General features: G+C 41.6%; 1 protein-coding gene across 2 annotated transcripts in view; it reads left to right on the forward strand.

Annotated features, from left to right (window-relative positions):
- The first annotated feature begins 381 nt into the window (after window positions 1-381).
- Window positions 382-12,673, forward strand: part of CHD1L (chromodomain helicase DNA binding protein 1 like) — a 31,835-nt gene continuing 19,543 nt past the window's right edge. The window contains exons 1-9 of one of the 2 annotated variants that reach the window (XR_006101977.1): window positions 382-529; window positions 2,119-2,222; window positions 3,213-3,327; window positions 4,804-4,835; window positions 6,469-6,550; window positions 7,613-7,775; window positions 8,342-8,497; window positions 10,628-10,720; window positions 12,128-12,224. Coding sequence is in view for 1 of the 2 variants with exons in the window: in XM_042449803.1 (XP_042305737.1) it covers window positions 440-529; window positions 2,119-2,222; window positions 3,213-3,327; window positions 4,804-4,835; window positions 6,469-6,550; window positions 7,613-7,775; window positions 8,342-8,497; window positions 10,628-10,720; window positions 12,128-12,224 (932 nt within the window). In the remaining variant the exon portion in view is untranslated. The remainder of the gene's footprint in view (window positions 530-2,118; window positions 2,223-3,212; window positions 3,328-4,803; window positions 4,836-6,468; window positions 6,551-7,612; window positions 7,776-8,341; window positions 8,498-10,627; window positions 10,721-12,127; window positions 12,225-12,673) is intronic. The other variant, XM_042449803.1, reaches the window with a different exon arrangement.

Here is a 12,673-nt window from a genome sequence, read left to right on the forward strand (position 1 = left end):
CAGGAACTCCCACTCTGCCATGCAGGAACTCCCACTCTGCCATGCAGAAATGTTTCAGAAATGCCATGCCAAAACAATCACTAGGCTTCCTCTCAACACTGTGACTAAGCACAGAAGAAATAGTAATCCATGCAGTCAAGCTCAGCACCTCCAAAATGCGCTATGGTGTGCAAACAACTCTTTCCCACCCAGCTTGAAGTCTGGGAGGAAGCCCATTAGGCCCATTAGGGTGTGACATTATATAAATCCTTCAGGATCTGCCTGGATAGTGCATACGTTTCTTCATGATGTGCGTTCAGGGGAAAAGCTTAAACTGAACAAATAACTGAGCATTTCTTGCAGTTCCAGCCTTAATCTGTAAACTAGGTGTAAACTTCTCCGTATACGTTGTTCTTTTTCTTTTTTGTTCATTCAAGGCATCAATCTACGTCCCTATCAGATGGAAGGTGTAAACTGGTTGATATGCTGCTATGAAGATTTGCACGGCTGCATCCTGGGTGACGAAATGGGACTTGGGAAGACTTGCCAGGTGTATCACTCCCTCCTGCAGGAAACCCTGATATCTTTTTCATTGTAGATCAGGAATTCAGTCTTCTGGATGTTGTTGGATTTGATGTTGTGTGTCTTCAAGTTTTTTCTGCCAAAGGGGTTTTCTTAGAAGGTTTGTCATTGCCTTCCCCTGAAACTGTGAGAGTGTGATGCGCAAGGTACCCAGTGGGTTTCCACAGCCAAGCAAGGGTTCAAACCCTGGCTTTCCACAGCTGTAGTTCAGTGCTCAAACCACTACATGCTACTCCAGTATTTCTTGCTCAAACCACTACAATTTTACTCTAGGCTAGGAGTGATGAGACTTGCAATCCAACAACATCTGAAGGTCTGTACTTTGTCCACATTTGTTACACAAGAATACAGTAGGTTCTCGGTATATATGGGGGATCTGTTCTGGACCACTGCCACTCCGGCACAGATACCAAAATCCACAGATGTTCAAGTTCCATTGTCCCCAATGGAGGGGCGCATGCATGCAGCTGCGACACCATTAGGGAGAACGGGACTTGAGGTGAGCTTCCATTTTCCATAATGTCCACGTGGCTGCGTGCATCCTCCAGTGGGGTCAATGGGGGCTGTCCCAAATGAAAGCTGAAACGCTGAAGCAAAAAGCTTCAATTAGAATCTCTCTTGCCGCACGCACATATACGCACATGAAGGAGCCTCCAAGTTTTGCCCTTGATTTATCCACGGGACATGGCAAAATCCATAATTCTGGCCCCATAACCTGCCCTTGATTTATACATATAGTCGAGTATATACAGTACATGCAGAGCTGAGTCTGCTTTAAGCTGGATGAAACAACTGCCAAAGCATCAGATTTAAAATATATTGCTGTTTGCTTTGCTGTTATTGTATTTTTACTCGGCAGAAAAAGGAGACTGGTCTCCGTGTACTTATTCATGGTCTGAGTTTATTCATAGAAAGCCCAGTGCGTTTTGGCTTGTACGTAAACTGGTTGGCCTTCTTCAGGGGCTATGTTAAAACACACATACACACATATATATCTTAAAATCTTTTACAAAAGGACAACACATAAATATAAATATTCTTTTTGGTACAGCTACTGGAGAGGGTCTGTTTGTAATTACAGAAGAAAAAATGGTGTTTGAAGTAATAGTATGTAACCTATAAATATAATATTTATATTTATGTGTTATCCTATTTTAAAAGAATTTTAGTTAATGTATGCATTTGTCTTTATTTTTAATGTAGCTCCTGAAGAAGGCCAACCAATTTATCTACAGGCTGAAACACACTGGGCATTTTATGAATAAATTCAGGCTATTAATAAGCATGTGGAGACCAGTCTCCTTTTTCTGCTAATCTATAATAGGTGCTCCAGTATCTATTCCTAATCACTGTATTTTTACTGTCAGGGAATGGGGAGGGAGAGCAGGTGGAAATGCTTGTGAGATTTCATGTTTTGTTTTCCAGAGTAACTTGCCTGACTCTGCACCTTCACTTGTATGCAAGGTTGGCATCATGTATTGTTCTTCATTGGTAACTGAAGTAGCTTTACATTGCAGTTTATGACACAGTATCTCTGTATTTTCTCATATATCGCAGACCATTTCTCTACTTGTTGTCCTAAGTGGAAAACTTAACAGAAGGCCTTTTTTGATCCTTTGTCCTCTGTCCGTGTTAAATAACTGGGAGGAAGAACTTGACAGGTAAGCTTTGCAAATCTCTAGAAATTTAAAGCAGTGTAATACGGAAATACTATCAAGTCTGAATGTGTTTTAAACTCAGACTATCTTGTAACATGGACATGAAAAATCTAGTTCTTATAGCTGTGGATATTTCTCATCTTTAGGAATGCTAAAGAAGTACTGTAATCCCCTGTCTGTGTTACTACTGTGTTGCATAGTTGTTGTGATGTTCACATTTTTAATTATGTAAGTGCTACTGTGTACATATCTTGTATAACAGACATATAGCAAGGAGACACTGATTTTTATCTGTCTATTGGTGTATGCCTTCAAGTTGGTTCTCACTTATGGTGACCCTAAAGCAAACTTATAAGGTTTTCTGGAGCTGAGAGTGTATGTGATCCACCCAGGGTGGCCCAGTGGTTTCCATGGCTCAGCGGGAAATCAAACCCTAATCTCCAGAGTCATCGTCCAGCGCTCAGACCACTACACCATGCTCTCATTTCTCTCTCTCTCTACAATTATGTATAAATAATCAAAATTCTGACACAGCAGTGAGAGAAGAGCATCCAGGGTACCTTGCTGTTACCAAAAAATGATAGCATATTTAGTTATTTATCCTCAAATTGAGAAGTAATAGGATAAAAGATATGCATTTAGGTTAAGGGAGATGGGAAAGACAAGGACAGAATGCTAAAAGAAGAATGCAGCTCAACTCATATATAGCCACTGGACCCTTCTGCCCTTCACAGTACTTCTACAAAGTGTATAACTTGTGTCATTTTCAGACACTATGTGCAGATGAGGAAAAAAGCCTCCAGTGTGAGCAAATACCCTGTGTAAAAAAGATCCCAGGTGTGTCCCTGGCATCACAGTGAAAACCATCCTAAATTAGAATGGGCAGTACTAGACTAGATGAATTAATGATCCGACTCAGTACAAGACAGTTATATATTCTATTAGTGTTCCTTACGTATTGCTAAATGTTACTTATTTTTAAATTAAAAATAGGTTTGCCCCACGGCTTTCCTTCATAACCTATTCAGGTGACAAGGAAGAAAGAGCCAAACTACAACAGGACATAACATCAAATAATAATTTCCACATTCTGCTGACAACCTATGAGGTACTTTGCTTTGTCTACGGAGATCCGTCAATATTTGTGCTCAGTTTTGTATCTTCCCAACCTGCATGTTTGCTGTGGTGGTGCATTTCTTCTTGGATTTCCCCTTCAAGAAATGTGTCACTGACTTCACTGCAAATAGGGAGCTAAGACTTGCTCCCAGAAATCAATGCGTAGTTTGTTTCTTTGAGGGGAAAGGGACCAATAATGTGTTAGGCAATAGGTTGTTTGAGGACACAATGCAAATGCTGAAAGAGTTTCCCTCTTACTTTCAGCAGAATGGACAAATGAAAGGAATAGTTTAAATATAGATTCAGTCAAGGGTCTGTTGCTAGTAAAGTACAGTGGACCCTTACCTCACATGGGGATCCATTCCGGATCCCTCCGCATAAGGGGAATTCCACCTATGCTCAAGCCTCATTGTAAACAATGGGGCTCATGCGCGGCAGCGCGCGAGGTGCAACGGGCACGTGCGCCCATTCCGCCCCGCGCACGTCCCACGGCTTGAGCGCGTATGCTCAAGCCGCGTAAAGCGCGCCCGCGTATGACGCGGGCACACTGTACCATTTTAAGCTTGCTCAAAGTTCTGTAAGTATATTGCAAGCCAAGAAGGCATTTTAATGAAGATAAGTTCATCAGAAAATACATTTGAGTACATGCTAAAATATGGTATATGTAATATAGTTGTAAATAAACCACATGGAACAAAATTATATTATTGTTCTTAGCTCTTAATTGGTTGTGTCCTAAATTTTACCTAAATGTCCTGCATATTCTGGTGCCTTATCCCCCTTTGAGGTTAGGATAAACATCTCTATTTAAGTGCTCTGTCGTCAGAATTTACAACCCTAATTTTGCAAGGATTTAAAGACATGAGGGAGCCTATCAGACTAGAGAAGGCTCCCTATTGCTGACATTCACTATTGAATGTGTGAGATGTGACAGTGACAGGTAAGGAGGATGCCAGATTCAGATAAGGACCATTGGACTCATCCCCCAACTCCACTGTGCAGTTCTGGTTGTGTGGGTTGTGAAAGAAATATTTGCATAGTGCTTATCTGAGAACTAAACCTTCTCTCCGTTTTCATCATTTTGAGCTAAATTATATTATTCCAGGGTTCATTACATTAAGACGCAAAAACAAGACAGATTGAACCCATTGGGAAGCACTGTCTGTACTCTGTGCAGAACCTCCCAAAGAACAGTGCCATTAGAATTGCCCTGGGTTTTTAAATATATATATATATATTTTAAAAACCCAGGGCAATTCTAAAGGCACTGTTCTTTGGGAGGATGGGTTCAAAGGATATGAATGGCATCAATGGATCTGGTTTCTAAAGCTGTGGAGAATATGATAACAGATTTTTAGGTTTGTTTAATTTGATCAGTGTACGGCTTTTCTTTTTAAAAACAGGGAAAAGTAAACCTGATCACCTGCAGAAGTATGTGAATAAAAGTTTTGTTCCACTTGTTTTTCAGATGTGCCTCAGAGATGCTGCATTTCTGAAACGGTGAGGACATCACATTTACACATAAGTTTTCATAAAACAAGTTCAGATTTGGTTATCTGAGCTTCCTTCAGAGCAGTGGTTCCCAACCTGGGGGTCAGGACCCCTTTGGGGGTCGAATTACAGTTTCACAGGGGACCCCCCCTCAAAGCACCACTTCACAAACAAAGGGCCCCAAGCTAAGCTCATTAAAGTAGCAGCCACCTCCAGGCCTCTCAGTTTTTTAGCAACTGCCCACAGCATCCCATTTCCTTCTTCTCTCAGGAACATAGAGCTCTGCAAAAAGGGACAGCACAGCCAATGAGTTCCAGTTTTACTTTGAACCACTAAACAAGCTTCATTTATATACCTAAGCAGTGTCTAAGCGGTTTACAACTTCATACTGCCTAAGCAGTGTCTAAGCTGTTTACAACTGTAAGCTAATTTGCCCCCAACAATCTGGGTACTCATTTTAGCCACCTCAGAAGGAGGCAAGCCTGAGTCAAGCTTGAACCCTTTTGCTGGTCTTGAACGCAGAACCTTATGGTTTTGAGTGAGTGGCTGCAGTACAGGCATTTAACCACTGCGCCACCAGGCCCTCTGCCCCTCTACCCTGGGGCTTTCTGGACAGGTTTCTTCAGAGGGTGCTGGTCATAATTTTATGGTTGGGGGTCACCACAACATGACGAACTGTATTATAGGGTCACGGGATTAGAAAGGTTGGGAACCACTGCCTCAGAGGAAGCATGTGATTTTGCTTTAAAACTAACTTCAGGAACCTGAGATTAATGGGTACTATTTTAATGGTTTATAGATTAAACTGGCTTCAAGTGTGTTGGGATCTATCATCTCTTCTGGAATGGGATAAACAAACTTTATTTAAAAACTTTTCATGTGATCTCTGAAGTATTAATTGATTACATTACATTACATTGATTGACCTGGTAGTGTCCTCTGGCTCTCTTAAACCCATATAATCTGATTGAAAAGCCTATGAATCCATATTGTAGAACTGGGCACGTTAATTTAACTATGGCCTGGAACAGATGGGCCTTTGAGGCGCCTTCGTCACATGCAAGGGTTGCCTGGTGGGTGCATGTGATGAGGTGCGCCCACCAGAAGGGGCGCGTAACGACGTCACAGCTGCGCCACTTCCAGATGGGGAGGCACAGCTGCGACGTCATCGTGACATCTCTGGAGCTTTGCGGCGTCGCAGCAACACCGCAAAAAAGAGCTGCTTTCGGGCACTCCTTTTTTGCTCCGCAGCAGCGCCGCACAATTTGGTTGCTGCATCGCTCCTGCGGAACAAAGAGAGGCGCCAGGGAGGCTCCTCTTTCTGACAGTTTGTACCCCACCAATGTAATCTAAAAAGAAGAAACATTGCCAGACCTGTAGGGGCACTACCTTTTGATGCTTTACCAATCCAAGTCAATTAGGAGGAGAGGGAGGGAGAACTAGTCGAAGCAGTTTGCTCTTAACCTGGGGGGCAGGGGGGAGCCTTGGAGTCATAAGGAGAACAGTAGCACAATGCAAGGGAAGGAAGCATCAGAGGTGAAAGGTAGTATTCATTCAATTTGAAAGAAGGAAAGGGAACCCCAGGACTTTTTCCTTATGGCTGATACATCTGGTCTGTCTGATTTTTCTGTTTTGTGTTCAGATTTAAATGGGCTTGCCTTGTTGTAGATGAAGCTCACAGACTGAAGAATCAGGATTCATTACTTCACAAAACACTCTCTGAGGTAAAAGTGTGGTACAATTTCTTTCTTTCTTTGGCCCCATACAGACAGGCCAAAATAAAGCTGCTTCGGGTCACTTTGGAGGTATGTTGTTTAAATGACACACGCATCTTAAGAGGCCAGAAGCTGCGCCAAAACTGCATTCCAGTCCTTAGGACTGAGCGTGGCTTTGGTGCAGCTTCTGGCCTCTTAGGACACATGCATCATTTAAACAGCATACCTCCAAAGTGACCTGAAGCAGCTTTATTTTGGCCTTTGTGTACCAGCCCTTTCTTTCTTTTGTTTATGATGTGTCATCTGATAGAAACTCAGAAAAGTTGGATCTTTCTCAACCCCTTTACATATATGGGATTATTTGACTATTTGGGTTCTTAAGGTTCAGACAGCTATTAGTACTTTCTAAAGGCAGAGAAAAGTAAGGAGATAGAAGATGCAGAACTCTACTAAAATACATAAACTACAACTGAGTGTCTTTCTTAACTCTGGTAAAAAGGCCTCAAGTCTTCCAGGGAAAAAGTCTCAAAGTTTCTTGAGAAAGGAAATGGAGTTCTTAACACTGGACCTGCTTTTCTTCTTCACTGTCTGTGCAACAAGACCAAGCAACTTTAGGCATCTAGTAGTCTTATTGGGGACCAAAATCATTTTCCTTCCTCAACTCCTTCTATTTTATACCTACTAACTTGGAAGGTGTGGACCTGATAGCAATGCAGGACTGTTTGAGCTGCACTGGATCCACCCCAGATCTGTTTAGAAATTTGTACAATGTACATTGTCGGGACTAGCATGAGCTGTTAAAAAAAGTTTTCATTGGTAAATCTACAGCAGGTTGTTTCATAGCAAGTAGTCTATCTGCTGTGAAGAGTCTCCGTTCATAGAAAACATGTTCTTGATATGTTTATGAGAATGCACTGCTATCTTATAAGGTAACCATTACTGAACATATCGTAACATTTATGGATATGAAAGTATTTCTTGTGTGTGTATGACAGTATTTCTTTGTGACAATTTTTCACATTTGTGATAGTGACTGCTTCAGCAGTACCTCAGTGTATGCATCTTTTCCAGTTTTCAACAGATTTCAGCCTCCTGCTGACTGGCACTCCCATTCAGAATAGTCTCCAAGAACTATATTCCCTGCTTGCTTTTATTGAACCAGTTATATTCCCCAAGGAGCTAGTGGAAGAATTTGTTCAGTATTACCATGAAGTTGAAAAGGAAAGTGAAGCAGGCAAGTGAAAATGTTGTGACTGGCTTAAGAGTCTTCATGGAAATTAAAAGCGCGCACATTTTTCCTATAGGAAGATGTGCTGTTTCTACCATCAACTGTGAAGCAGAAGCACTATTACCCAAATCCACATGGGATTCTGTATTCTGCTGGTAGCACTTTCCCATACCACTTGAAAACATTATAGCTTCTTCGAATTGGTTCGATAATAGTGTGTGGGGGGGGAAGGACATCATTTTTTATTTTTTTACTATCATGGTGTCTTCCCAGATAAACAGAAAATTCAGAGATAATGATGCCTGTAGAATTTCAAAAGGAAAGAATGTGATGGTAGAAAAATAAGTCCCTTTTGTTCAAGTGCTACCAAAAACTTTTTGGGTATGAACTTGGAGGAAATGGCATTGCAACCCTTGGTGGTGCAATCTCCTGGATCTTTGAAACCTCATTCACTTTCAATTGTCCTTTTTCATCATGATTCTGTACAGAAGATCCAAGAGAATGTTGGGTGTTGTTCTTCCTGTACAGCGATTTAGAATGGCTTTAATGGCATTTCTCTCTCCTTTAATCAGCTAATGAACTGCATAGTCTGTTGAAGCCATTCTTGCTCCGGAGAGTGAAAGCAGAAGTTGCAGGTGACCTCCCAAAGAAGATGGAGGTCATTCTCTACCATGGCATGTCAGCATTGCAAAGAAAATTTTATAAGGCCATTTTGATGAAAGACCTAGGTAAATAGAGTGATTATTTTTAAAATAAGTAATTTAATTTACCATGATCTGAAAATATTTGGTGTCTTGGTATGCAGTGGTGTGTGTACATGTATACTAAAACAGGAAACTTAAAAATCAATTGATTGTGCCCCAAATAATGTTCCCCTCTAAAAATTTCTCTTAACTTGCCCTGAGTCCTTAAATCTGACCAGCATCTGTTCAGGAAGCTAATGAAATACTAAAACAGAGCCTCTTGTGCCTAGAGTACTGTACTGTACTTCAGTTATGTGGATAAGTGAAAGCTTCAATGAAATTGCTAAATGCAGAGCGATAAGTCAGTTCTACACTTATACCTCTTGTTTTTTGTTCAATTTAAACGTATTTATCTGCTTTCCCATTCTCTGTTTTGCTGTTTAGGCGTGCTTAGTAAGAGGTTCTGGAGGCAGCTGTTTATCTTACTTGTTATAGGCAGGCATACATCTACAGTAAGACTGGAAAGGGTAAAATCCCATTCCTTTCCAGATTAAGTGTTATGGTATTGTTTATTGCAGACATTTTTCTGCAGTCTGACACAAAATCTGTTTTTCTTCAGCCCTACTTCACCATCCTTCGAATTCTAGTGAAAAAAGATCCAGCTGGAGAGTGGGTGAGGAAGAAAGGGGTTTGGGTGGGGAAACAAAGACTGTAAAAAGTAGTTTCTTTATCAGAGGTTTGTGAGGATGTCAATTCAAATTACAAATCCTTCGTGTATGGAAATGAAGTTGCTTCGCTTTAGATGGTCCTACGAAACTGGACTTTTGTGTATTGAGATAAACTGGCAGATCCAGTTTTGCAGTGGGACTAGTCTGTATTGAGGAGGATAGGTGAATGAAGGGCACCCCCATGAGGATGAGGTCAGATAGTGTTGAAGTGTGTGCAGTGAGTAAAGAAACCATTATCTTTGTTCAATCCATTGCTGAGGGACTGTAGTTTGTGGATGAATTCCAACTCTGCTGTTTCTCTTTCCAATCTATCCTTGTAGTTCTTTTGTTCAATGACCACTGTTCTGAAGCCTGAGATGGAATGCCCAGGGAGACTGAAATGTTCTGCCACTTTTTTGTGTGTGTTCCCATTCCTAATGTCTGATTTATGTCCATTTATCTTCTGGCGCAGGGACTGGCCTATTTGCCAGTCCACATGGCATGCGCCTAGAAAATTGTGTCCAGTTCTGGGCGCCACAATTCAGAAAGGACATTGAGAAACTGGAGCGTGTCCAAAGGAGGGCGACAAAAATGGTGAAAGGTCTGGAAACCATGCCCTATGAGGAACGACTTAGGGAGCTGGGGATGTTTAGCCTGGAGAAAAGAAGGTTAAGAGGTGATATGATCGCCCTGTTTAAATATTTGAAGGGATGTCATATTGAAGAGGGAGCAAGCTTGTTTTCTGCTGCTCCAGAGAACAGGACCCGGAACAATGGATGCAAGCTACAGGAAAAGAGATTCCACCTGAACATTAGGAGGAACTTCCTGACAGTTAGGGCTGTTCGACAATGGAATGCACTCCCTCGGAGGGTGATAGAGTCTCCTTCCTTGGAGGTCTTTAAACAGAGGCTGGATGGCCATCTGTCAGGGATGCTTTGATTTGGATTTCCTGCATGGCAGAGGGTTGGACTGGATGGCCCTAGTGGTCTCTTCCAACTCTATGATTCTATGATGATGCCCGTGGCGCATAGCACCCAAAAGGCACTGGCTGGAAGGGGCGTCATCATAGTGCGCCGGCGTGCCTGTGACGCCCCTTCCAGGAGCAGCTTTTTTAAAGAAGTTGGTTGGTGCCACAGCATGCAGCTGCTACAGCATCGACCCAAAGCAGGAAGGGGCAGCTTCTAGCTGCCCATCTCTGCTGCCCCTGAGTCTCAAAGGTGCTACAAGATTCTCCACGTACTGATTCTACGGACTAACACAGTTATTTCTTTGAATTCTGTCAGAGGTTTGGTTAATGTAGTAAGGGATGTATTGACTTTGAATCTGAAACTGTCGTTAATGAAAATTCAATTTCTCCATAATTCAAATTCAACGTCTCCATAAGCTATTTTTCCAATTAAATCTTGACGGAAAACAGTATAACCATACCTTTCTTCAACAATTTTGTTCATTTTCATTTGTCTTTCAGATGCCTTTGAAAATGAATCAGGGAAGAAAGCTAGGCTGCAAAATGTGTTAATTCAGCTCCGGAAATGTGTAGCTCACCCATATTTGTTCAATGGTAAGAATGATGATAGTTCAGGATATTCCATGTTTTGGATCAGTCTCTGATCATAGTTTACACTGCATTCAAGAAATCAGAAGGAGACTAGAACTTAGAAAGGCAGCTGTGTAGGAACTAGACAAGATCCTGAAGTGTAAAGATACACTGATACACTTCACTGAATTCTAAAGTTGGGATTGTCCATGCCATTGTATTTCCCATTTCTGTGTATGAGTGTGAAAGCTGGCCAGTGAAGAGTGTTCATAGGGAGAAAATCAAGTCATTTGAGATGCAGTGCTGGAGAAGAGTTGTGAGGATACCATGGATAGCCGAAAAGACAAACAAAAGGGTCCTAGAATAAATCAGGTCTAAATTCTCCCTAGAAGCCATGATGACTAAGCTGAGACTGTTGTACTTTGGCCATATAAGAAAGCATGACTCACTAGAAAAGATTATAATGCTTGTTAAGGCTGAGGGAAGTAGGAAAGAGGAAGACCACATTACAGATGGATAGACTCAGTCAAGGAAGCCACAGCCCTCAGTCTGCAAGAGATAATCAGGGCAATAGATTATAGGGTGACTTGGAGGACTCTCATTCATGGAGTTGCCATTAAGTCCAAGTCAACTTGGAGGCAGTTAACAACAACAAGTGATGACTAAGAGGAATATTGCTGATGGTATTGTTTTGCTGCACAGATCCCATGGCTCCTTTGTCCATTAGGAGGAAAAGGGGAAGGAGACATCAATCCAACTCTGGATGTGGAATGACGTCAACAGCACTGAGATGATGGATAGTACAGTTTATTGACCCCTGCAGGGGTCTTCCAATATTATTTTTATCAAACAGAATATTTCTGTCTCAAGCAGTTAGTTCTGGGGTGAATTTTCAGTTGTTTGGGAAGAAGAGTCTTCGACACTGAATAAACTGGCTCTGAACAAGCTTGCATAGGACACACAACTGGAGTGCAGCTTATTTGATTGCTTATATCAGGGCTTTAATATCTATAGAGAAATCTTTTTCAGTACAAGACCAAACTGAACCCCAAGGAAGAAGTGGGCTGGCAGTGAAGGGAGGGAGGGGATACAAGTTGTCATGCTAGTAATTGCCACTGCTAGCATTCACTTCCTCCTCTGTTGGGAAGGGGTGGGTGGATAAAGCTCTCAAGCAGAGAAAGTGCCAATGAGCTGAGAAAAAGAAGAACTTTCTGAAGAGGCCTTGCTAGAGCCTTTACGCACTGAATAAGGAGGCTTGGTGGTGGAACTTGATCTCTAATTTATATGCCTTTAACTTATATCTGCATTATTTATTTTTGTGCTTGGGATTCAAGAAGGTGTGGCCTCCACAGACTTTTAATCAGAGATGCAATGCCTTTGCACTTACGATGGGTAAGTGAGCTTCTTGCTTAAAACCTCTTTCCATTTCAGGTGTTGAACCAGAACCCTTTGTCATTGGGGATCATCTTATCGAAGCTAGTGGGAAACTGAACTTACTGGATAAGCTTCTCGCTTTCTTGTATGCTGGGTATGTTTTGCTTTATTGTGTTTTATATTCTTCATGATGATTGAAGTCTGAATGACCAGTGCATTGCCACTTTCCTTCAGATTTGAAGACTGACAAAGATCTCCTAATTGGAGGGAAAGGCTTGGTTTAGCATTTCAGTAAGAGGAGCTGAAACAACTTAGCATGGTAGAGAGAGAAAGAGACTTCTGGTGAATTTTTAAAAGATGACATCCAGCTGAACATTTAAGCATTTTAGATCTCAGAGAGAGAAAGTGTGTGTGTGTAAGTCTTACTTGCTGAAGAGGTATTTCCCCTTTGACTAGATTGCGCCTATAGTGTTTGTAATAATCCTGGTAAGAATTCTTAATCCTTCCAGATGTTACCACAGATTACAAGACAACAGAATTTAAGCATCAGACTGAACAAAGATAGTCATGAGACATGAGATGAGTGACCAGATCGGCCTAATA

The sequence above is a fragment of the Sceloporus undulatus genome, chromosome 2 (genome assembly GCF_019175285.1).
Source record: "Sceloporus undulatus isolate JIND9_A2432 ecotype Alabama chromosome 2, SceUnd_v1.1, whole genome shotgun sequence".
NCBI classification, from domain to species: domain Eukaryota; kingdom Metazoa; phylum Chordata; class Lepidosauria; order Squamata; family Phrynosomatidae; genus Sceloporus; species Sceloporus undulatus.